Source organism: Pithys albifrons, chromosome 20, assembly GCF_047495875.1.
Source record: "Pithys albifrons albifrons isolate INPA30051 chromosome 20, PitAlb_v1, whole genome shotgun sequence".
Taxonomy (NCBI): Eukaryota; Metazoa; Chordata; class Aves; order Passeriformes; family Thamnophilidae; genus Pithys; species Pithys albifrons.
Genome location: NC_092477.1, coordinates 7,818,071 through 7,843,561, shown reverse-complemented (window position 1 = coordinate 7,843,561; position 25,491 = coordinate 7,818,071). Strand labels below are relative to the sequence as shown.

At 46.8% G+C, this 25,491-nt stretch overlaps 2 protein-coding genes across 2 annotated transcripts; one reads left to right on the top strand and one right to left on the bottom strand.

The window, feature by feature from the left end:
* The first annotated feature begins 743 nt into the window (after positions 1-743).
* Positions 744-5,741, top strand: ZDHHC12 (zinc finger DHHC-type palmitoyltransferase 12). The gene is made up of 5 exons (XM_071574343.1): positions 744-849; positions 1,011-1,132; positions 1,979-2,065; positions 3,211-3,377; positions 3,862-5,741. Exons 1-5 carry the CDS (start codon positions 774-776, stop codon positions 4,169-4,171), a joined length of 762 nt encoding a protein of 253 aa, XP_071430444.1. The 5' UTR covers positions 744-773; the 3' UTR covers positions 4,172-5,741.
* Positions 5,742-6,607: 866 nt separating this feature from the next.
* Positions 6,608-24,062, bottom strand: PKN3 (protein kinase N3). The gene is made up of 22 exons (XM_071574191.1): positions 23,834-24,062; positions 20,647-20,929; positions 19,938-20,086; positions 19,056-19,185; positions 18,798-18,949; positions 18,248-18,443; positions 17,773-17,964; positions 17,432-17,541; positions 16,807-16,950; positions 15,779-15,854; positions 14,199-14,385; positions 13,360-13,471; positions 12,474-12,550; positions 11,538-11,604; positions 10,890-10,981; positions 10,358-10,534; positions 10,206-10,268; positions 9,591-9,667; positions 8,881-9,023; positions 8,543-8,650; positions 7,901-7,981; positions 6,608-7,522 (listed from the first exon to the last, which is right to left on the bottom strand). The coding sequence occupies exons 1-22, from the start codon at positions 23,855-23,857 to the stop codon at positions 7,310-7,312; spliced, it is 2,853 nt and encodes a 950-aa protein (XP_071430292.1). The 5' UTR covers positions 23,858-24,062; the 3' UTR covers positions 6,608-7,309.
* Positions 24,063-25,491: the final 1,429 nt, after the last annotated feature.

The following is a 25,491-nucleotide window of genomic DNA, read 5'->3' as shown; positions in this document are numbered from 1 at the left end:
CCCATTGCCCTGTGCACACCCAGCAGTGCCTGCCCTGCCGGAGGTGCTCAGCACTTTGCCAAGCCCTGCCCTCCCCCACACCCGGGCCGGAAGGACACGCAGGAAGAGGCTCAGGGAAAATACCAAATCCTAGAGCTGTCCGAGCCGGAAGGGACCTCTAGAGAGCACCTGGTCCCACCCGCGCCATCACCTGCCCCGGGGCGGCTCCCGTGTGGGCAGTGAAGTGACCCTCATGTGTATGGCCAGACTTCGTGAACGCAGATGTGGGGAGTGCTCTCCCTTCCAGCTTGTGCAGTGAATTTTTTAGGTGAGGCACAGCGTGTGCAGAACTGGCCCCGCTGTTTAAGTCCTAAGATCCATTTGCCATGGTCGAGCGAGCTTGGACAGTGACAGTGAAGCCGTCGGGACTGTCACAGCACCCGGTACTAACCGGGGCTGACCCTGCTGAGCATCCGAGATCTGACGGGATCGGATGGCAGGGAGGCATTGAACTGCCAAGGCACGGTCCCACTGAGACTCGAACTGAGGTCCTTGGGATTCAGAGATCCAGAGTGTTACCCATTACACCACGGCACTGCCCTGACCCTGATGTGGGCAGGGAAGTGCTCCATGTCCCTGTGCAACTCTCGCCGGGCCGGGCCGCCCTGGCCCCGCCTCGGGGCGCGGTCCATGCCCCTGGGCCCGGCCCCTGACACTGGCCCGGCCCCATCCGTCCCTGTCCTGCCCCCGCCCCTGCCCCGGCCGGTCGGTCCCGGCCAGCAGTGCCTCCCTCCATGGGGCGCTGGGTACGGGTGGCTCACACGGCGCTGAGCGCGGCGCTGGCGCTGGGGCTGCTCCTGCACCGAACGGGTGAGGCCCCGGGACAGGGGAAGGTCTGGGGAGCCCCTTGCCCGCCTCCCTTTGCCCCCTCCTCTTCCTCCCTCCGTTCCCCTTCCCAAGGCCGGAGAGGCACATCCCGGGCGGTTCTCACGGAGCTGCTGCTCTGTCTGTCTGTGTTCGGTCCCTCCCAGAGCTGCGCGGGGAGCTGCTGCGGCCGCTCGGGTTCGCCCTGCTGGTGCTGTGCTCCATCCTGCTGTACCTCAAGGTGTCTCTCATGGATCCCGGGTTTGTTAAGCCTGAAGAGGAAGAGAAGGTAAATCCCTTCGTTGTGAGGCTGTAAAATCCGTAGGCTTGTTTTTTTTTCCGCTCTGCCAGATAAGAACAGTGTGAAACAGTTTCTGTTTGTGCTCACACGGAGGAAACACACACAGAGCATTGGAGAGCAGCGTGTCTTACATTCATACTCGGTAAGAACAGCAGGGGGTTCACAAACTGCGAATGTGCCTTGCACACCACACTGACCCTGTGCCTGTGCCATTTGAGCCCAAGTCCTCTCATAGCAGAGATCTGTGGAATGTATACATGACCTATTTTATTCTAACCACTGCTAAGTGCACAAAAACCTAAATGGAGGGGCAGGCCTGGCTGCTCTCTGCAGCCCTGTTTATTGAACTGTTGATGGATTTGTTGCCCTCTCAGAGGACATGCACACAAACAAGTTACAGTGAGGTAAATGGAGATGCCGAGTTTCAGTAAGGGATGGTCTGCCCGAGGTTCTCTGCCTTCCACACTGTGCAGGACAAAAGCATTCCCCATCTTAGTCATCCATCATTAATGTCAATGCTGGCTGTGTATGAACAAGCAGCACTGCTTATACTGAAAAAGCATCATTGTGTTTGGAAGTGGAGTCTAAAGTACATTTTGTCCACTTATTTCTGCCTTTGAGCAAACATTCTTTGGCTGGTTCCAGGAGCCCACTCTCTTACTCTACCATAACTGTCTGCAGCTTCTCTAGGAATTCTAAGGAATTATATTGTCTAACTTTCCTAGTGATAGAGAAAATCAGCACTGTGTAACTGTTAAAGGGAAAGATGCAGCAGGACAGCTCAGTCATGCTGAGACAGCCCTGCACAAACCCTCCTGTGTCTCTTTTTTGCAGGCAGGGGAGGCTGAGGGACAAAGCCTGGAGACCCCCCAGGCTCCAGGAGCTGTGAAGCTGCGGCGCTGTGGTTACTGCCTGGTGAAGGTGGGCATCCAGAACATGCTGGAACAGGATGGGATGAGCGATTTGAAAGCTTGTGCTTTTCTTCAGCTGTTGTTGCTGGTAGTTTTCTGCTCTATCATTGCTGCTTAGAGGAGGCTGGGCAGGTTGTGTAGCTACACATGTAGCAGTGATGGACACAGGCACAGCAGTTATTCAAGGCTGAAACAAGTCCCTGCTGGCTTGTAGGAACAAGGATCTTCTTTTGCCATGGGAAAATTGTATTCTGCATTCTTACTGCCACGTCAGCCAGTGTCAAGAAGGTTATTTTTTACATACCTTGATAGTCAGAGGACAGTTGAACATGTCATGTGTGAATTCTTCATCACTGAGAGCTTGTCTCACGGCCTTAAAAGAACAGAACATTGGCCTGAATGGTAGAAAGACAGCATGAAGGAGAAATTAGTGCAATTTAATTAGCTCTTAAAACAGTTTGCCTAAAGCCTAGAGAGGCCTGTTTTCAGAGTGATCCTTATCAGTTTAATAAAATTAAGCATTATCCCAGCTTCCATAAATTCCTGAGGAGTATCTACAAGGAGAACTGAGCTTATTGCAAAAGGAAAAGCTGGCAAAGCATTTATTTGCTTCAGGGGGGAAATCCTAGCAGGCACTACTTTTCTCAGCCAGGTCTTTCATCTTCTCTATTCCTGCTACTTGAGCTGCTTTCCTGTGCAAGTGTCTTGTACTCACACAGAAGCAGAGACACTTCCGTCCTCTGTCCACTCCTGAAAAACATCCCATCCCTGCCTACTCTGTTCAGTAACAGTGGTGTTAGTTTTTCACCTCAGTACTCTGCTCACGCTTTCCTGAATAGACCCATTGGCTCTGTCTCCCTCTGTGGCACACTGGGCTCCCCATAGATATGTAGCTGTTAAGGAAAATGTGTAGATAGAAGTAATTTAATTTGAATCCCACCCATCTGGGTCTGTACCAGGGGAATCACAATCCCCTTGAGCTGCCTTAGCAATGCTGATGTGCTGTGGTCCCACCACAGAGTGCTTTAAGGACAGTACTGCTGTGGAGACAGATGGATTTGCATCATGTTCTCCTCTGTCCCAGGGAGTGGGACAGTCCTGGACTATTGCCAGTGGTTTTTTTCCTTTTTGTGACAGTTTGTTTCTGTTCTGCAGCAGCCCATGCGAGCCAGGCACTGCCAGCTGTGCCGGCACTGCGTGCGGCGCTACGACCACCACTGCCCCTGGATTGAGAACTGTGTGGGAGAAAGGAACCACCCCCTCTTCATAGCCTACCTGGGTGTGCAGCTTGTGGTGCTGCTCTGGGGAGGCCACGTCGCTTGGTAAGGCCTGGAGGTGGCATTTGGACCTCTGAGGTGGCTGAATGTTGTGGTGCTCCCTGAGGCCCACAGAAGGGTTGGTGGAGAACACAAGATTGGCTTTGGATTTTCTTCTTTTGCATCCTGGAGCCCCATAATCTTGAGCAGAATCTGACAGTTTTGGTTTCTTTGTTCACTTTGCTTCAGTTACTGATCTTTGTTGACAAATCCCAGTGCTGCAAACTGCAGCAGGGTTCCAGCTGTTCAGGAGAGGAGTTAACCCAAGGCAGTTGTCTCTCCCAGCTGTCAGGGGAACCAGCATCTTCTAAATTTCTTAGATTCCAATCCCTACACTTGCAATCTCTCAGGATTTTATAGTATATTAACTCTCTGTAATAGAGGATTATCACCAGCTCACTAGTTATGAGTAAAACTTAAATGTGCCATTAGCTTTATGGAACCAGTTCTGCTTCCTTAACCTCAGATTTATTTCCCTTTGAATTGAAAGGTCAGGCCTCGACTTTCAACAGTCCTGGGAATGGCTGCAGCACAACATTTTCCTCCTAGTGTCCTTCGTCCTGATAGTGATCTTCACCACTGTGGTCCTGCTGCTGCTTGTTTCCCACCTGTACCTGATCTCGTGCAACACCACGACCTGGGAGTTCATGTCCCACCACCGCATCTCCTACCTGCGCCACTCCGAGCTGGAGAACCCCTTTGACCAGGGAATACTCCTCAACCTCTGGAGGTTCTTCTGCTCACGCCACCTCACTGTATGGGAGCAGATCTATTTTCACAGGAACAGCGAGCCTGTCTAGTCCCAGGACACCTGCAGGGTGCTGGGTAGAGCTTTGCTTGTGCAGTTGCTGCTGCTTCCTTTGCACTGAACTTCAACACATCATGGACTGTGGAACCCACTCCACAACCTGCTCAGCCTGCAAAGTACATTTCAGGGTTATTTTTTATAAACATATAGCACTGTTAAAGGTGAGACACTGGTTCTGGGAAGGCCAAGGCAGCAGAGCTGATTTCTGGCCTGAGCAAAGATATCTCTCTAAATTTACTTCCTTTTGTTAACTGCATCCACATCTCCTGAAGAATTCTCTTCCCTGAGGTCTCCCTCTCCTTTTGCTGCTAAGGAAAAGCAGCAATTACAGGCAAAACCAGCCAGGATCAATATAGTTCCTGTGGCCTTTCTTCAGTCTAGTTCTGCCTGTGAGAACTGCAGTGCCTTTTGTCAGTAGTGTTGGTCAAGTAACAGAAATACTTGAGTAAATATTTAGACAGTCAAAAGCAAATTTCATTTTGTCCACATGCCTCAAGTTAATGCTTTCCACAAAGCTTTGAGGCTTAATCCTGTTAATGTGCATGAGAAACAGCTGTAAGACACCCAACTCAGCTTATGAGATAATTAGGCAGCACTTTGTGATGCCCTGAGCAGCTTCTTCACAGCTGTTTATGTTGATGATGCTGTTAACAGTTCACAGGCTGTTCTGGATCAAGTCAGCGAAGAATGAGACCATCCACTTTTCTTTGGAATCCTTGGCTACTGGTTTATTTGGTAAAGCTGCTACTACCTCAACTTCCTAGTGAGATTTTAATAAAAGAATGCAATTTCAGTGCAAGAGGAAAGCTGCCAGGTCCTGGTGGATTCATTGAGGTGAGGAGTGCTGACACCTTCCAGGACAGCATCAAGTGGACTTGTTTTCTATTGAAATAAAAGGTCATATTTCAGGTTTCCATGGGGAACTAAAAGGAAGTTTGGGAAGGCAAATTTAGCTTTAAAAAAAAAAAAAGCTGTGGTGTGAATTTTAGTCCAGACCCTTTTCTGTTAAAAAACCAAAACACACATAAAACCCACCACAAAATGTCAGTTAAAATTATTTTGTGCCTTAATTGCCTTGGCTCAAGTATTGACACCAGCTCAGGAGCACATCTGGCAAGGCAGTGGGATGCACTCAGGGTTGAAAGCTGATGAGCACTCATGAAAGGACACTGTAGCCACTAACACAGCATGACAGCCCAAAACAGTTTAAAAACAGCAGAAGGTCCCTTTTTTGACCAACTTCAGAGTTTGTAGTCTGTGCCCAGTCTGGTTTGTTCAGGGTAGAAACTCTATCAGAGGGATATAAAAACACTAAGGATTGTTTTTGACACTGCAATACCATCCAGAATGGATTCTGTAGCTTGTTTGTGTCACTGTGGTGCCTGCTAAAGCCTGGATCATCTTTTCTGGTTCTTCAACTATCAGTCAAGTAGAAATTCGTCAGCAGGTACTTCAGCTCAAAGAACAGTTTTGCTCTGTTTTGTAATTCCTTTTCAAAAGTACTGGGATGGTAATTTACCATTTTTTTACTATAAATGATAAAATAAAATATTAAATATGCATTTTTTAATTCTTTATGCCTATCTGTCTTTGAACCCAAGTTCTACATTTCACCTCTGTTAACAATCCACTGTGCTACCTCCCACTTTACAGTGGCCTTGACCTTAAGAAAAGCCACAAAACACCACAGGGACCAAGAGCCAACTGTTACCACTCAAACAAGAGTGAGGAAAACTCGTACCCTGCTCCAAAGGGGCCAGTGCCCTGCCAGGCTGAGCAGGAGGTTAAAAGGATCTTTGTAGGAGGGAGTTTTCAGAAGCAAGTTATGCTTGGCTCTGAAAATAGGAAATCCAGGTTCAGCGTGAAATATCTCTGGTTTGCACAAACATGGCTCTTACCTGGCTGGATTCTGAATCACTTGGACAAGTCCTGCTTTAACAAGGCCAATTCCCTAGATCCTTATCTCCAGGTGAGCAGAGCTGCCTTAGTCCCTCTCCTGTCAGCATCTGGTAAAGACAAACTCAAAGAGCAGTGATTGTGTCCCTGTTTGCATCAGTGTGATGCTTCACCTCTTGAGACCCTTCCCTTTTTGCCCAGCAAGGTAACATTATGAATTTAAGAGATAAAAATGTATCTTATCAAGTATAATTACAAGATATACTACTAGGCACATTAAATTATCTTTAGCTCGCTGGTTTCCCAATATTAACACAGTCATTACTTGGCTGTCCCCAAAGAAGACACAGAATATACACATGGATAAAATCTGTGGAGAAACAACCTGACTGCAGTCATTGGTATGTGCCAGCTGATGACACCATGCAATGTGTACACAGACAACCTGAGTGAGAAGGAAGAGAGAAAATATTACTATTGACATTTACAGAGCAAAATAAAACCCTGCCTGTTGAGCAGAGTGTGGTTAGCCCTGATGTCACACATTCAGGTGATAAAAAGCTGAACAGTTACTATATGGAAAGGTATCTTTATTTTCAAAAAAGGAAAAACATGTGCAAAGCTGTGGGGTTTTATATCATTAAAAACAATAGCTAAGATTTGGCATCCTTAAAGAAGTAGAAAAAGAGTAATTTTCCTTAAGATAAATCACTTGCATCATTATAAAACATCATTGTCTTGGTTGTGTTAAAATCCATTCCTGGCATATACATATTTATGAGTGGGCAATGGCATAAAAGCATTACCAGGACGAAATGCTGCATCTCTTCTCTAGAAAATAGGTGGGAAGTTGCCACTACCCTGCTACTCTACAATTTTTAAAAGCCACACTACTTACTTAGGCCTTTTGCAAAGAGTAACTGGGTTGCAGAGCTGATTTGATTTCATGAAGTCCAGCTTAAATTCCAAATTTCCATCTATATTCAGTGACAGCAGATGATATATCCAGTCAAACATTAATTATTCCTTACAGATAATGGACATCCAGTGTCCCTCCAACAAATGAGGCTGCAAAACCCACAGCAGGTTAGCTCAGCTTGCAGGGCACCTCCTCCTGGGGCCATCGGCACTACCTGTTCATGGATCCTGTTGACTTTTCCACTGCCCATGCCAAGTCCTCTCTGTGCTCTCTCAAGGTGGTAACAGTCTCTTCCTGTTTGATACAGCCCAGGAATCACACACCTAAAAGGTGTCTGGAAACAAAGTCAAAGTCCTTGAAGACAGCCTGCTCCTTCCGGGTGAGGACAGTGACCTCCTCGGGGGGAGTCAGGAGGGGCTTCTGGGAGGTGAACTCTTCATCGAAGTTGCTGATGTCAGTAGGATCTCTCAGTCTGGGCACAAAGGGGGGCTTCAGCCTCCTGCCAAGCAAGGCATGCCAATCCACTCCCTGGAAGAGAAGGAAGGGAACAGGCCAGATTGACAAGAGTAGGTGCCATCAAATAGACTGACTGACAATCACTGTCATCCCTTGATGGCATCTTGGTTTCATTTAAAAAGGAGTATTTGTTGGTGTCTCTGAAGTCGGGCAGATTTGTACACAGAAACAGCACAATCAGAAATAATAAAGGGGCTCTGGCAGCTTTACAGATCCCAGAAAACACACGTGGGATGTCATTTCAAATATGAATTGGAACATAGTCCTGAATGGAACAATAAGGTGCAACAGAAACTATCCTTAAGACTTCACTGATAACTAATGGAAATATGCACATCACTCTCAGCTCAGACACAAGAAGTGAGAGAGAGGGATAAAGGGAGTTCCTACCTTAAAAAAAGGCTGGATTTTAATCTCTTCAGCATCTTTCTCCCCTGCTCCCAGTCTACGCTCCGGACATTTCTGAAGCAGCTGCAGAAATATCAATTCAAAATTAAACAGCAGGAACACGGACAGACAGAAATAATATTCCAGAGAGAAAAACAAAAGAAAGATGATGGAATGATCCCTCGGTATCTTCTCATTCTCACTTTGCACCAAGGTCATCATCTGCTAGAAATAGCTCAGACTTAGTTCCTTGTAAACAACTTGCCAACAGCAATAAGATACCTGCTATAAACTGCATGAAGCATCTCAGCTTAATTGTGCACCTGTGACTGAGGGGTCACATTCAAGCCCTGAATCCAGCCACCTCCACTGAATGGCTCTGACACTCCTGCCCTTGAACCAACACACTTCCATGTCAGACTTAGCAGGAACTGTAAGCAGCCTGCTTAGTCATCCTTACACAGAAGAACCACCTTTATGTAAAGAGATGGAAAGGAAAAATATGTGTAAATGTTTCCTTAGTCTGTGTAGGCAGCTCCAGATTATACACAGAAATGATATCCAGTCCTAACAGAGTCCCTCTGGATCCACTCACACAGCAAATACAAATTCCTCAGGTTCTCAGAGACCCACCAAGCCCATTACCTTCCGGATTATGGAAAGTGCCTCAGCTGAAAGGAATCGTGGATACCGGACTTCATCATTGACGATGCTGTCAAAGACTTCCTCCTCATCATCTCCAGGGAATGGTGACTGCAATTGGGACATTTATTTAATCCAAATACCACCCACTCCTCACTATTAAATAGGGGTGAGAATAGCAGGGAGCTGTATGGATTAATTAACGTTTGACAAGTACAATGAATGAGAAAAATGCAATTGAAGTGCTGATAAATACTTGGCTACATTTAGCAAAAATTCATCTCAGGTGGGCAGGTCCCCAAGGCTGGGCAGTGAGATTCCCTGAGGAAAGGTGGCCTTACCTCACCAACAAGCATCTCGTAAATGAGCACACCCAGTCCCCACCAGTCCACTGCCCGTGTGTACGACATGTCTGTCAGGACTTCTGGGGCCAGGAATTCGGGGGTGCCACAGAAGGTGTTTGTCCGGTCCCCAAAGCCTATTCCTGTAGGAAAAGGACACTTGTAAAACGCAGCCCACATTACTGAGTGGCTCACAGGCAGCCTCACCTTCTGAAAGCTGCAGTTCATCCCCTGCTGCTCTTACCTGGGCAAGGGTAACATCAAGGCTTGTAAATGCCAGTGAGGAAGTGAGAAACCCAAGACCCCCAACAGCTCCAAATAACCAATGTACAGACATTGCTTAAATGAACAGCAAACCCAGGAAAACCTCCTGCAGATTCTGCTGCTCATTTATTCATGTACATATTTTATAGTATTATATATTCTGGATCCTTTCAACAAACAAGCACATTTTAAAAGCCTTCATAAGTTTCTTGAAGATTAAAGGACAAAGTGCTCTTCCCAAGTTCACTATGGCCAGATGGAGGAGGTTTTCTTGTTGTTTGGTTTGTTAGAGGTTTTTTTGTTTTGTTTTTGATGGGTTTTGGTTTCATTTCTAAAATGGGGATTAATACAAGTTACACACAATACCTCTATTTCTGACAAGATTACAAAAGCCCAGATCCCAAAGTGATCTCCATGGCTCCATTTCAGCTTCTTCATTCACTCACCTTCCTTACACAATCCAAAATCTGCAATCTTCACAAATCCTTCAGCATCTAAAAGGAGATTATCCAATTTCAGGTCCCTGCAGGCAAAGGAGAAGAAAGAAAACAGTGGCTGAAGTGCCAACCAACATATTTTTGTTGCAAGAGGCAGAAGGTAGTGTTAATAAAAAGAATAAAACCTAAATTGAGTAAAGTCTACATTTGGTTTAAATCCTGTATTATTTGGAAGATTCCCCTAAATTTATTGATATTATCCTCTAAATGAAAGGCTCACAAACAGCTTGGAGCTGAGTGGGACTTATTCACCTGGAAAAGAGCTCCCACAACAGCATGACAAATTACTTGACTACCACAGTAAAAAGGCAAGCAGTGACTTACAGGTGCCCCCCAGAATGAACTGACATGTCACAGAGAATTAATCACCTGCAACATGCCAGATGAATTGCTTCTAGGTGACTTTCTTTACTGTGAGCACGATGAACATGCTGATAGCAACAGGCAGTGGGGGAAATAAAGAGAGACAGAAAGATTAGAAACCCCAGCAAGACAGTGAGGTCCAGACACAGCTACAGGAGAAATCAACTTTCAGACTGCTAAACTTAAAGAGTGCTGCATTACCTATAAACAATTTTCTTCTCATGCAAGAACTGGAGCCCCAAGACTACACAGGCTGTATAAAACCTAAAAGACAGAAATAGTTATCAGGAAATATATATGAGATTCGAGTTAAAAACTTATAGTGCCTGGAGAGTAGATTAATTCCAACTCACTGTGCCATGTGCTCTGGAAAGACATCCTCGTGTATGCGCATCATCAGATCCCCCCCTGGAGTGTATTCCATCACAAAGCAGGCGTGGTGAGGGGTCTGGAAACACGCAAACATGTTCACAAGGAATGGGTGACCAGAGGAATTGACCACTTCAAATATTCGCTTCTCACAGTTCAGGCTGCCAGGAGTCAAAGGATAAAAACATCAGTGTTAAAACTTGCCAGAAAAGCCTGTTTTGAGCAAGACAGGATGAAGGAGGAAATCTTCACATCATCAGTTAGAGAAATAAAAAGTGAGGGCTAATGCAAGTATTTATCTGCCATACTTTCAAACCTTGAGTTTTGGAGAGTTCTTCATGTGTCATTCTTACAAAAATTGACACCCTTATAATTTTCCTTGTTCTGATTTTACTTACCCAAGACTCAAGGTCATAATTAACCTTAATAGTACCACAACCAGTACACATCATACACATGATTACAGGTGTGTTAATGTAGCCTCTGGCAATAGTACCATCGCTAAACAAAGCTCACCTATCAATTTCATCTCTCCTAATAATGTCTTTTTTCTTCAAGGCTTTGATGGCATACAGCTTCCCAGTTGCCTTGTACTGGGCCAGCAGTACCTGAAAGACAACAGAAAATCTCACATTTTCTTATTAGACTACTTAACTCCCATTGACATGAATCATTTCCATCCACTCCAGACAATCATCCTCAAAACCAAGCTCAAGGAACTCCAAAACCAGAGCCCTTTAGCTCTGCTCCCTGTGCTGCTGCAGTGCAGAGGGACGTCAGGGTGAGTTATGTCCCTCTCACAGCTGGCCCAGTGCTTTAGGAGCTCCTCAGAGCTCTCACAGTAGAACTACGCACACAGATCTTGGGAATGGAGCAATTCCACTCGTGACCCTCATGATAATGAAAGGAATGGTAATGGTGTGCTTTATGAAATGACACAGCACTCCCAGGGCAGTTTTCTCTGGGCTTTGAAGCCACAAATCTTCAGGAGTTTTCACTGTTAATAACAGTTTTCAGCTCCTTGTGCAGCTGGGCTGGGTTTGTTCTGTATCTGCATTGCTACAAATCTCTCCTGTACAGTAACACTTCTGTTCAGACCCCAAAGCAGAGCCCCATCTTCACAACCACAGCCCCACTGCCCTCCTGCCCAGTGTCCTTCTGTACCTTCCCGAAGTGGCCACGGCCCAGCACAGCAATGCAGTGAAAATCTTCGAGCTGAACTGTCTTTTTCCTGCAGACCAAGAGAGAAGTTGCCGAGACAATCCCCAGGAGATGCACGAGCAGATAACAAAGGAGTGTGTGTTTGTGTTCGGGGAAGGAGCTCTGGTTAGCACAAGGGCAAGCAAACAGCTGTGCCAACCACTCCTCACCTAAGCAGAAATCCTCACAACTAAGGCCTGATGCTGCTGTTCTGCCACTGAAAATAGGAACGGGTAGCCTTAAAATGAGGGAAGTGCTCCCAGGAGCAGCAGTCTGACTTCCATCTGTACTGGCAACAATTCTGACTCTCCAAGGCTGCTCTCTCTGTCACTGCCCATAACAGGATTAGCTCCCCTCCACCCCCATCCCTGGGGTGGAAAAATTCAATTTCTCCTACACTCCTTTCAGCAGGCTCAGCAGCAACTGTGGGAATCAGACATGAGCTTGTCTAAAGCGCTGGCAGGACAAGGGCATAAGGAGAAAAGAAGTTCTCAAAGAGGAACTGGAAATAAAACACACTGAGACAACAGACATAACATGTTGCTGGAAAAAAGTACTTGAATAAAGAGGTGCTGTAGAATGTAGTGTCCGACATAAGGTGTTCTCAAGGAAATTCAGGCTACAGAATTGCCAGGAAAGAATTTCTTTTTTTTAAAGAAAACAACCTACACCTTATGTGCTTTAATTCAGGATCATTTTAAAGGGCAAGAGACACTCCATACTCCTCCAGTAAGAGGAATGAAGAGCTTTTAGGGTATTGTCCACACCCAGCACTAAGAATCTGGTGCTAAGAAACCAGAGCGCACCTTGAGCAGAATTTTAGGCTGCATGCTCTCAAAAATTTCAACCCAGTGACTCTTTAACCTGTGACCCAAGATAGCCAGTGCTGTCCATAGTTACCTTGGAGATGTTGGGACTGGAAATCCTGTTACAGCAGAGCCGCAGGACTTCTCCTCAACATGCAGCCTCTTCAGGCACTAGAAACAGAAAAACAAATACAGTGTGTCATTCTCTGGAATCTGACCTGGACACCCACATCCAAATTTTCTCCTCTGAGAAGATCCAGCATAACCACAGACAAGTTCTTGCAGTGGGTCATCACCTCCACTCAGGGGGAAGCAGCATGAAAACAGGTTGTCTGTGGACACACAAAACTATTCCCACGTACAGTATTTTTATAGGGTCAAACCTTTTAAAATAAACACTTTTAAAACTCTAGGGTAGAACATTTCCTTCCTAGAAAAAAAGCCTCTCACATCAAAAGAGTCATAATGGTGAAAGAATGCTGTTTCCTCTATTACCAAAGCCAAATGAGAAAGGGCAAGATGTGGTAGAACACAGGCCGTTAACCATTTTACTACTCAAAGCAATTCTCCTGCTCCTTCCTGACAGAAAAGTAGAACTGCTCTTGGTTTTGCCCATTTTTTAAATGATGAATAACTTCACCTGTCCTAAAACCTGGCCCTCTTTCCCTGCTTTCTCTGTTCTGTACTCTTGCCCTGGACTCCCAAAGCTGACCTACCTCCCATTTTACTTCTCCGAGAAAAGCAAATTATAAATAAAAAAAAAAGGGAGGAAGAAAAGAGAGAAATAGAGGTGCAACTCTTTGTGAAGCCTCCATGCCAAAGTAGGTCCCTGGAGATCAGCCAGTTAATGAGGAGGTGCTTGCTAAAAGTAGAGTGAATTTCTTCAGTAATAAACAAACAAGAACGGGGTCTTGAAGGAACACCAACCAGGATGGACAAGTTTCCCAATTAGCCCAATTATTTCCCCATTAGGTGATTACCGGAGAGTCTGCAGGAGATGGTGTTGATTCCTTGGAGTTGGCCATCAGGAAGAGGCGTGGAGGTTTGGGTGGTGCTTCATCAGCAAAGGTGAATTTGGCCACAGGGAAGTCACTGCATTTGTAAGGCAGAATTGAAGGAGACTTTGCCTTAGGGCTGAGCACTGTACACAGACACCTTTGTGTCACCTTTGCTGTGTTAGCTCAGCCCAAATCACTGGACAACAGGACTCGGAGACACACAGAAGTCTGTGAAGTACCAACAACACATGTATGGTCTCCCAAATTAATTAGAAGTTGATTAGACTCTATTCCAAGGCTGGCTCTCTGATGCTATAAAACCAATTAAACACAGGTGTGTAGAAATAAGGCACTAGGATCAAGAATTAAAAGGAAATCCTTATTTTAGTAGCAACACCATAGCTGAGTCAATTATTTTTCTTTCCTAGGTCTTGTGTATCAGTGGGAATAATCACTTGAGAGAGTGACTGATTCTTTAAAAATTAATTCCAAACAATTTATTTTATTAACTTTTTTCTACAGCATATTTAGAAGCTCAGCTATGCCCCCTCTGAGTGCCAACGGTTGGAGTGTGTGTACTCATGAAGGCAGAGTGCATTTTTATCACAACAATCACATGGTGACCTTGCACTGGTGAAGACATTCCATGAGTGAGTGGAACTTTCTTTGCTTCACAGCACAGAAATTGTACATCTTTTTGTGTAGACAGATACATTTTTCTCCTCAGTATTCCCTTCCACCTCAGTAAGGTCCATCAGAATTTTAATATCTACCCCACACCCATTGCAGTGTCATCCAGCAACACTCAGAACAGGACTCACCTACTCAGTTTGGACACTGAATCAGCAGGACTTTGTGGGGAAACTGGAGAAAAGTCTGTCTGAGTGGGGTCCTGAAGGGGGGGGCTCAGAGTGCTGATGGAACTACAGGGAGGGAGGAAACTCATCATCAGGCGACCCCAGGCAGCAACATTCATGTTCATCTGAGGAGCTCGGAGAAATTCCTTCCCTGGAGGAGGAGAGTCAAAACACCACTGAGATTACAACACACAAATTACAGCCTTGTGTACTGTTAAATTGCAGTTTTCACCCAAACACCCACGGGTTACCCCAAAAGGCAGCCCACACCTGGGAAAATGGATTTTATTCATCATTAATAATAATGATGAAAGAGATCCATTATTTCACCTAAGTTCAGCTTCATGTAATATCATAACAATCCTCAAGACGAAATTGCATTAGATGTTAAAAGTTCATATTCTTTTAAGTCAGATATTCTTGTATTTCAACACTGCATTCTAATCATGCAGCCTGTTAACTGAAGTTTCTGAAAATGTCTTGGAAAGAGTAAGACATTTGAGATGTTTTCATTATTTTTGCTACTTTCTGAAGAACATAAATATAAAATCTCATTTATTCCCACTGCCAAGAAGTCTCACTATGTAAAGTTTTACCATGTTCAGTTTCACAAGAAAGAATTTGCAGAGAAAAAAAGAAAGTATGTAAGTTATTCCAGTCCATAAATCTTATAAATCTGAAATACCAGCTTTAAAGACTTGACAGACAGTCAATAGCCTGTCATGCTACACTCTTCTATAATTCAGAGTTTTCCAGAAAACCTTACAAAATCTGTTCATCAGTAACACCATTGCTGGTTAAAATTAGTACAGTTTGAGACCTGGATCTTATCACAGAATCATGGAATGGCTTGGGTTGGAAGGGACATTAACAACCACTTAATTCCAACATCCCCTGCCATGGGCAAGGACACCTCCCACTCTCCCAGGTTGCTCCAAGCCCTGTCCAACCTGCCCTTGGGCACTTCCAGGGATGGGGCAGCCATGGATTCTCTGGGTAACCTGTGCCAGGGCCTGACCACCTTCACAGGGAAGAATTTCTTCCTGCTATCTATTCTAACCCCACCCTCTGGCAGTGGGAAGCCATTCCCCCTTATCCTGTCACTCCATCCCTTGTCCCAAGTCCCTCTCCAACTCTCCTGAAGCCCCTTTAGGCACTGGAAGGGGCTCTGAGGTCGCCCTGGAGCCTTCTCTTCTCCAGGCTGAACAGCCCCAGCTCTCAGCAGAGCAGAGGGGTTCCAACCCTCTGAGCACCTTTGTGGCCCTCCTTGCTCCAAGAGATCCATGACCTTCTTGTTTTGGAGACCCCAGAGCCTAAATAACCATCAATTATATCTTCTTAACAATGCTAATTGTGAATACCGACACCGTGACAATGTCACAGTACAGACTGTGCTCAGCCAGGCTGCCTGCACTTCTGTGACTAAACAAACTTCCACATACATAGTAATTAGCAGGCATTTTAATGTCCACAAATTGCATGGGAAACCCCTGCCCTTGTCTCCACTCCCTTGACAGTGAGCACTCAGTTCTCCAGCCCCTCACCTTTCTGTTTGGGGAAAATGCGCTTCTGTCGCTGTAGCTTTGGCTTCCTCTCAATGACAGGATTGCAGAACATCACCTGTCAGAGAAGCAATAGGGATTTGTCAGGTTTCATCACTTAAACTGTAAATCCAAACCTTCCCACATGCCTGTTCTCTCACCAAATTCTCTGTTCCTATCTGTCTGGTAAGTCAGGAGTCACTCCCATAGACTCCAGACTGCACTATTCTGGTTCCACCCTCTAAACAGCTGTTGCCTCAGCTGTGGGTTTAGCTCTTGGAATTTTCTGCTACCTGGAACACAGAAACACCCCAGAACTAAAGCTGATTCCTATACCAAAAAAACGTATCTAATTTGTAAAGCCATACATAAAGAACATATCCATTTAGAGGGTAACACACAGAGTTCACAGCACAGAAGTAAAAACCAGAAATAACAAAACAAATCACAACAAAATAACCACAAAAAACCAAGAATGCGGGGAGAGGAGGCAAATTTTGGTGCATGAGGTCCAGATCCTGCTGTGGAAAGACAATCACAGGAACTTTCATCACAACACAAAGGGGGAAGTACTGAAGCTTTTCAGGGATTATCTAGATGATCTCTTCACTGACAGTACTTTAAAGTATTATTAGCCTCAGAATGATGATAAAATAAGCGTAGCCAGAGGGAATTTGGATCTCTGATTCTACAGTGATTCAATCCTGACCATTAAGCCCTATGTTTAATTAAAGTGTCACCGATGATTCATAATGAAAGCAAATAAAAACCAATGGATTTCTCAGCACACACACACATAATTACAGTGCAGCAGCTGAAGAGTCACTCCAGGCTATGGCACGTGTGCATCTATTATATCGTGTTGTTCCTTATTCTTATGTGGGATATTGATGTAAAGGGATTTCAGGAGTCACTCTACCCTTCTAGATTACTGCTGCTTCCACTGCTTGTATTCTGGGCTGGACAGGTGCTTTCAAGGCAGGCACCCTAAACTGAGTTCTCTGAAAAAGAAACAAAGCTTACATTTATACCTCTGCAAAAAGCATCCCCTGGGGCTCGAGCGAGAGGCACATCCCGTGACGTTCGTTATCAAGGAAATCATCCAAACGCAAGAACTTCACTGCACAGAGCTCCCTCCAGTCCCTCCAGTACACTGCGATTTCCAGCTCACGAGACTGGTGGGATGGGGGAGAAAAACAAACAAACCAGAGGAGTTACATCCTGTCCCCTGCTCTGGAAATGGCACACACATGCTGTTGTAAAAGAAAAAGTAAATCAGTAAACTAAGGAGTATGTATAAAGAATTTCTTTAGTCCTTCTTTTCCCTGCTTTTGATGTTTTCAGATTTTCTTAGCTACAGACCCTTTTGGAGGTTGCTGTTTTGGCTCCCCATTTAGAACTCCCTGAGAGCCACTTTGCTGATAAGAGGAAATAAAACTGCTCAGATAAGGAGAGAAGGACAACAGATGCTGCTCAGGCTGAATGTCTGGCAGAGATGCTCTGCCTTCAGGGGAAGGCTGAGATAACTGGTACATCAAAGGACACGGGGACAGCAGCAACACAGAGTTGAATCAAGTGGAATGGCAGCTAAACAAGCAAATCAGGTAAGGAGAAACAGAAAAACAAACACAGTACAGGAATCTGGGGCAGACTTACCCGGTCCAGCTCAATGACAAAGCTCTGGTCCCATGCCTGGTTATTAACTGGTCCCCAGTTTGTTTGGCCAACCACCTTGTTGTCCACTTTGAGCACAGCAAGGACCTCATCTGGACAAAGGAGAAAACGTTTCTTTTACCAAAGAAACCCTCTAACTAACACTGAAGGTGAACACCTAAATCAAATGTAATTTCCAGGACAGTCCTAGGACACAATTCACTCTCTCTCTCAGTTTTCAGAGACCAGGTTTCTTGTAAGAACACTCATACCAGGCCAACGTGGTACCATGATGAGAATCCCCCTTATCCCACTCACAGGCCAGCAGGGAACCCCATACTCACTGCATGGCTCTTCATTCCGCAGGCACTTTCCTGCAACACCACGGCCATGGATGCCCAGGCCAACTCGTGTCCGGGAAAGGGACCTCAGATCACTTGGGCTGCCACAGATGGGAGAGGAACTAGTCATTCGGGAACGCCCCGGAACGTTTTCCAGTAGATCCTGACACCCCATCAGCCTCACTTCTAGTGTTCCTGAGGAATTTTAGAAGAGTAAGAAACATTACTATGTAAAAGATAAAGTGATTCCAGCAAGCCTGTCCTCACAGAGTTCCAAGAATTTCTCAGATTCATGATTTCCTGACTCCAGGTTCATAGACTGCACATCCATATGATCAGAAAGCTCTGCCTAGCCAAAAAGACCTAAGTCCAGATCCTATCAAATCCAATGTCTATGTAACAAGAGACATTACAACAGTGAGAAAAACACAGCTCATTTTTCCCTCTCACAACAGCATGCCAGGTAGGATCCCTGTACCTGTGAGGGCTGTAGGTTTGATGACTGGGGTGGGCTGGATGCTGCCATGCCGGGCTCCCAGGGAGGAGGTGTTCACCAGCTCCTGTTTGATGAGGGCTCTCTTTGGGTGATCAGGAGGAAGCTCACTGAGCTGACGTTCCAAGGACAAGCGCAACAGGTCAATCTTCTGAGAGGACTCTTGCAAACGACCCTGAGCCTACCAGTGGAAGTGGAACAGAAAACAGGTAAAAATTCTCATGTACAGTCCCAGGCAAGGTACTGCTAACCCTTTATCAACTGAAATAAGCTTAAAAAAACACAAGACAACATCTTGCTAATAAACAGAATTAAATATTTTCCCATAGACCTTGAGCACTTCATCAATGTCACGTCTGATGTTCCTGAGAAATTGTACCAAAGGAAGGAAGGTTATCCCTAGAAAGGAAAGTGATCCCAATCAGTCTGTCCTCACAGAGAGACAGGAACTTCCTAAATCAGTAATTCATTCATACTAAATTGCTAATGCTGAGGCATGAAACCACCCAAGAAGGCCTGAGCAGTATTCTCTTACCTCAGACAGAAACTTGCGATCCTGGACCCGACTCCCTCCAAGGATCTTCAGCACATTCTTTGCCCCCTCAGCAACAGCAGCTTCGATGCGCAGGTGGTGCCTCAGCTCCTCGATACGCAGCTCCAACGCACTGATGGTGCTCCCCACCCTCACTGGCCAGACAGAACATGGCAAGGATGAAGATGGACTGAGTAATGTGGATCTTACAGCTCTGGCTGCCTCTGCTCTAGGCTGTATCAGTTACTTCAGGTACTTTACCTGCTGGATCCACAGCATCTTCCATCCCTCCTGCTGCCTGAGACACTTTCACGATGTGCATGCGGATTATCTCAATCTTGGTCTTGCTGTCCTGAAGCATCTGCTGAGCCGTCGCCAGCAGCTTCCGCTCCTGCCAAGGGAAAGCAGGTGTAGAGGGAGAACCATGACCATTAAAAATGGGAAACAGTGGTGTGCTCACATGTGAGGGTGAGGGGGTGCTTGCAAGAAGGGTCACAAGTGACTCTGGAATGGAACACACGGGTGGTTATGTAAAGGAGGCACCGCTGAAGACCAAGGACTGAGATCACAATCTCCATTTGCAGAGGGAAAGGACAGGTCAAGGACATGTCCAGTTAATACCAAACCCTGTAGTCACTGACTTGTTGTTTCCTGGTTAATGGCACTTATGGTGTTCTGGAAGCAGGGGTTTTGAACAAATAACTGAATTGGCCTTCCTAATAAGCTTGGGCTTTAAAATTTTTAAATTATCCTTTGACTTTTAAATATGATTATGCCAAACTCAAACAGTGGGATGAATGTGAATCCAGTAAACTTCTGAAAAGTTTTCTTCCATACTACTGCTGTGCTTTATCCTAAACAACTCAGTGACATCCAAACATCACACCAACTCAGTGTGCAGTCCCAGTGCTTTGCTAACTTTCTGTTCTCAAGTCAGTGACTGAACGTGCCTCTTATGTGCAGTACCATGATGTGCTGTCACTATGCTGAGACCCAGATTACAAAGCAAGGATTCAGCTGGCAAGCTTTGGAAATTAATTTCTCTCTCACACCAATTATCAGAGAGAGATTGGGGTACAGACCTTAAATACAAATTTTAATCCAAGAATCCATCTTCCAAAATGGCTGATTACTCCTGCTTACCTTGGATGTTGAGTACAACTGGATCATGTTCTCAGCACCTTGTTTCACTTTCATTTCAACATGTAGCTGCTTTTTCAGAGCTTCAACCTTCCTTGCCATGGGGTCTGGGTTTCTCTCCCACAGACAAGGATCTGGAGATACAGATCCATCTGCACAAACAACAGAGCCAATACCATCAGTCATCTTCTCTCATTTCATTTCTCTGGGTTATAGATGAGTGATTCTATAAAGGGAAGTTGGTCTATAAAGTAAGGTACAAAAAGGTCTTGTCTACAAAAGTGACTTAAAACACTGTATCAAATGAAGCTCAGGCTCACATCTGTAAATATTTCTTAGTCAATCAATTAACCTGTCCTAATAAGCACTCTTCCAATTTTATACTCATTCATCCTGAGAGACACTTGGATGTTCAACTGACAGAAACTCTGTTCAAACCTCTTCAATTCCACCTCCAGCCTACTCCTGAATATTGCCCACACTTACCACTCTCGGATGGTTTTCTCCCTACACTGCTCTCTCTCTCATACTGCCCCCTTTCACGTTTTTTGTGCCATTCCCAACTTTTTACACCACAGATCATTTCATCAGCTAAAAACCAACAGAAGAAGCTCCCAGTACTTGTGAGCCAACAGGAAAATATCAATTCAATATCCATAAGCATTGAAGCATTGTAACAGAACTCCCCTGTCAGTGATGCCCCCAGACCTACCTGTCTTGCTCTCCTCTTTGTCTGTTTTTACAATCCTTGCATTGAGCTCCTGGAGTTCCCAGTGCAGCTGCTCCAGTTTTCGGTTGGAAGATTTGAGCACGTGCTCAATATGAACAAGATTCTTCCTGTCAGTCGTGGCTTTGCGCAGGTTTTCTGCTCCCTCTTTGATCTTCAGCTCCTTCTGTATAGCCCTGCGAAGCAGCTCCTTCTCACCCTCCAGCTTCTGCTGGAAGCTTGGATCCATTAAGTTCCCACCATTGTCCAGCTGCAAGAGGCAGCTGCCCTGCAGCCAAAGAGTGTTGGGCAAGAGGATTTCAGAGAGAATATAGTGCAACCATTTCTATGACACAGCAATACCCTCACAAGATTCCACCCTTCGTTTCATTCAGAAATTCTGAAGCCAATCTTTCCATCAAATTTTCAAGAAGACCAGACCTACATTTAAATTGCAAGGGACAGAACACAGCTTTAATCTTAACATGCCTTAATTTGGTGTTCAGTTTCTCTTCTCTAAAGGCCACTTTAAACACTGGTTATTTTGGGTTGTGTTAGCAGCATTTACAATTGTTCTGGGCTTTGCTTTACATCATTTCCAATAGCACTTGTTCTAGTGGGACGTGGCTCAGGAAAAGGCCTGGGCAGAGCTGCTCTGTCACAGACTCTGCCCAGCTGGGGCAGAGCAGAGGTTTTATCTCACTGCACAAATAAACACCAGACTCAGACTGGAGCTGCAAAGCATCCCTGAGGATGCCACCTGACACCAGATCCAAGCAAGAGCTTGTGCTTCTTTCTTCAACAGGAAGAAAAAGCTTTAAGGCATTCAGAGCAATGAATACAGTAATGACTCATATTCATTGCTTAAATGCAAAAGAAATGGTCAAGCACCACTACAGTAACCGGCTTAATGTCACACAGCACATCAGTGACTAAAGACAGGACTCAGGAATCCCCACTTGCTTTCAGACCCGGTAATAAGTTGACCACATTTCCAATAACAAACCACACTGGTCTTGTGTTACCCGTGTACAATGTTGCACTTTCAGAGCGTGCTGCGCATCCAAAACCCAGGCCAGAAACAATTCCTTAATCAAAGACCCAACCAGACATCCTCCATCAGTTTTTCTACAATTTAATAGCAAAAGGAAAAAGGGGAAGAAAAATCAATTTCAAAAGTTGGCCTAAAGCCAAGTTTAGGCCACAATAACCAAAATAGGAGTTGTTCAGATTGGTAACAAAACAAAAAGGTTCAGATTAACATCCTGATTCCAGGAAGTTCTCGCCCAATTAGTAAAGCCAGGAACTAAGCCAGAGCTTTGAAAAACATCCAAAGTTTTGTGAGGAAGAACTTGAATCATGGAGTTCCTGAGTCACAGGCAACCTTTACCAGCTCTAAGTTGGAAAATCAAAAAGCTCTTTATCCACTCTGTAGCAAGTGACTAAAAGGAGCTTGTTGGTTGCAATCCTCATTTAAATAATTAATAAAAGCATATAAATTTATCTTGTATCCAAACTCTGCAAATCCAAACTAAGCAAATCCCTTCCAGGTGCCCTCAGAGCAATGGAATGAGCAGTGGTGCTGAATATGAAGACCTGGCTATTGATTCAGAAAACAGGTACAGCAATTTTTCCTCCACATCACTCTCTGCCAAAAGCTAATCTGAATATCAGTTAATGCACCATGCTAATTTTATAAATATATTTAGATTGTAAGCACAATACACTTTACTAAATCCTTCTTCTCCCCTACGGATCAGAGTGTGCCACAACACCGACACTGATTGCACCAGGAGGATTAAATAGTCCATTATTGAAGAGGATGGAGAAGCTGAATTTGCATTTGGGTTGATCTGTTTTCCATTCTGGCTCGGGAATTTCGGTGGGGTGTCAGGGCACTGCCACAGCCCGAGCTGCAGCTGCTCTTGGAATCCATGAGAAGGTCAGTCTCCAACACAACCCTGAAACACGTTTACAGCTTGCACAGAAACACCCAAACAAGCTGAAATTAGCTCAGCGAGGCTGCCAGAGCTCACCCAGGGCTTCCGCCAGGCTCGTGTCTTACCCAAGTGTCCAGACCGCTTCCTCATAGCAAAAATTTCAGCAATATCAGAGCTACTCTTAATCCTCCGGATTGCAGCCAGGGAGGGGACATCAGATCCCATCCCATCCATTATACACAGCCTGACAATGAGCTTCACCTGCACAAAGCCCGGAGCAGACCTGGCCCTTACATTGTCACCACTATCACAGGAATTGATTTATAATTTATAATAAATTGGGATGCATCTTTCCCGCAGTCCACACGTGCTTGCAGGACACCTTAAATCCCACCTTTAACCATAACTTTGTGTCCCAGGGATAAGCCTTGCATCGTGCAGCCTCATGCCAGACACAGTCACTCCTTAGCAGAAAAAGCCACCGCTGACTCTGGAAAAAGGCATTTGTGGGGCTGCCCGGGGCATTCCCAGCTCCAAGGGCGAGAGCGGCGCGGAGCGAGCCCGGGAGGCACCGGGATGGGGCGGCCCTGGCGCTCTTTGTGTCGCTCTCTCCGTCCCTTCTTTCCCAGATTAGGCTTGAAGTTTTCTCCTCAAGGCAGGCGGGCAGGACATCTCCCCCTCTCCGGGAAGCTCGTTCCAGACACGGATGTTTTCCCAGCACGGAGCCCGGCTGCCCTCCCGGCCCCGCGCCAGCCGCCTCGCCTCCCACACCTCCCCGACGCCGAGCCCCCAGCGGGAACCAGCCCGGCTCGCGCCCCACTGTCCTCAGGCGGACAGGAGTGTTTTTAGGGGATCCCGATGCTCCCCACACCCTCCAAGCCGCTCAGCACAGCCGCTTCCCGGCGGAGCGGGGCGCGGGGCGCTCCTGGCGGGGCATGGATGGATGGATGGGGGACCCGCACAAGGCGGGGAGGGGCGGGGGATGCACAGAGGGACCTCCGAGCGGCACGGGGACCCCCCGGAAGGGCACAGGGACCCCCGAAAGGCAGAGGGACCCTCTAACGGCACCGAGAGCCCCCGAAAGGCAGAGGGACCCCCCGAAGGGCACAGGGACTCCCAGAACGGGACAGGGACCCCTAGAAGGGCACAGGGACCCCCCGAAAGGCACAGCAACCCCCTGAAAGGCACAGGAACCCCGCTCTCCCGAGGCGGAGCTCTCTCCCCGCTGCCGCCCCCCGGCCCTCAGCGCTCACCTGCGGGGTCGCCATCGCCGCCATTGCTCCGCCCGGGCCGCCCGGACCGCCCGGACCGGCACTTTTCAAACTCGGCGGTGCCGCGGCCGCCGCCAGCGCCCTCTCGCGGGGCGGGCCCGGGGCAAGCGCCGGCGGGCGGGCCCGGGGAGCGGGAACGGCGGCGGTACCGCCCGTCCCCACAGGCAAACGGGGAACCGGGAGCGGGAGCCGCCTGTCCCCACACGGGAACCGGGAGCGGGAAGGGCGGCGGGCCCGCCCGTCCCACCAGAACGGGACGGGCAGCAGGGACTGCCCTTCCCCACACGGCACCAGGGAACGGGAGCGGGGTCCGTCCGTCCCCACACGGGAACAGAGAACCGGGAGCCGCCCGTCCCCACACACCCCTGGGGAGGGGGAAAAGGAGCGGGGTCCGCCCGTCCCCACACGGCCCCGGGGAACGGGTTCAGCCTTTCCCCGCACGGCCCCGGGAGCAGGGACTGCCCGTCCCCACACAGCCCCGGGGCAGCCGCCGCCGCCCTCAGGGAAAGGCAGCCCGTGAGGGACGGCAAGGAGCGAGGAGGCGGCGGGGACCGAGGTACGGACACCGCCCCGGGGGAAGGGAAGGGAAGGGAAGGAGGGGCTGGCAGAGCCGGAGCGGGGCAGTGCCCGCGGGGGTGGCTGTGGGTCCGTGTGGGGAGCGGAGAGCAGCAAACAGGGACACATCCCCCGGGGCTTCTCTTTGTGCCCCTCTTTGTGCCGCGGCCGTCGCGGGGTTCCCACTCTGAGCTCTCCAGATTGACCCGCAACAGGCGTTTGTTCGCAGGGAATGAGCTGAACTGCGGCTCCCCTCGGGATGGATCCATCGCCTGTGGAAGGGCTGGGCTTTGGGGAACTTTCCCCCCGCAGAACTGCCCCCTCTACACGCAGGATTTGGGGTTTCAGATGAATATTTGAGTGAATAAATAATCTAAATGCATTGGGTTGGCAACAATGCCTCGGCTCTCCTGAGAGAAAAGTGCTGCTGTCCTGCCATCCCATCGCACAGAACCGACCACGTGGGTCACTTAAAACAAATTAAAAAGATACTTATTGTTTTCAGGTGTTAAAGACCCTCCTCAGCAGTGTTGCATAATGTTATTACCGCACTAAAAGCTTTCCATCCTGCAGCAGTGAGTCAGGAGGCAGCTGGAGGTGATGGTATTCCCACGTATAAATTTAGAAATGCACTAATAAACAGAAATGTTTTACTTAATTAGAACAGTTTTTCAAGCCTAAGCATTTTGTGTGTGATTTACAGCTGAATAATTAACAAAAGGAAATCACCTGAAAATAAAAAATTTAAAGTAAAATTTAGATCCAGCTTAACTGAGTTGAATTAATAAAGCCTTAAACTTCTTCTAAACCCTTTGAATTTGCCCCTGTTGTTAATAAAGAAAGTGCTTTTGATTAATATAAAGCCTTCTGCAAACTGTTACTATTTGTAACACGATCCAGGCTCTGTTTAGTGTTTAAGGAATTATTTTAATTAGATAGTTCATTCAATGGAAATACTGAAAGTCAGACTAGTAGGTGGACAGGGACAATTCCACACCCTCCCAGAGCCCGTCTGGGATCAGGGCTGTGTTTGGCTCCATCACCGCAGGTTTTGGGGGGCTGTGGCTGCGGGGGCCCTTTGCCCA

What these genes read in the sequence shown, in the direction of transcription:
- ZDHHC12 (XM_071574343.1), top strand. Translation starts at nt 774, where the DNA reads ATGGGGCGCTGGGTACGGGTGGCTCACACGGCGCTGAGCGCGGCGCTG. An exon ending in GCTGCTCCTGCACCGAACGG is followed by an intron (nt 850 to 1,010) that starts GTGAGGCCCCGG and finishes GGTCCCTCCCAG; the next exon opens with AGCTGCGCGGGGAGCTGCTG. An exon ending in TGGGGAGGCCACGTCGCTTG is followed by an intron (nt 3,378 to 3,861) that starts GTAAGGCCTGGA and finishes TTGAATTGAAAG; the next exon opens with GTCAGGCCTCGACTTTCAAC.
- PKN3 (XM_071574191.1), bottom strand. Translation starts at nt 23,857, where the DNA reads ATGGCGGCGATGGCGACCCCGCAG. An exon ending in AGGAGAGATGAAATTGATAG is followed by an intron (nt 10,535 to 10,889) that starts GTGAGCTTTGTT and finishes GACTCCTGGCAG; the next exon opens with CCTGAACTGTGAGAAGCGAA. An exon ending in TTTCCAGAGCACATGGCACA is followed by an intron (nt 10,269 to 10,357) that starts GTGAGTTGGAAT and finishes TCTGTCTTTTAG; the next exon opens with GTTTTATACAGCCTGTGTAG.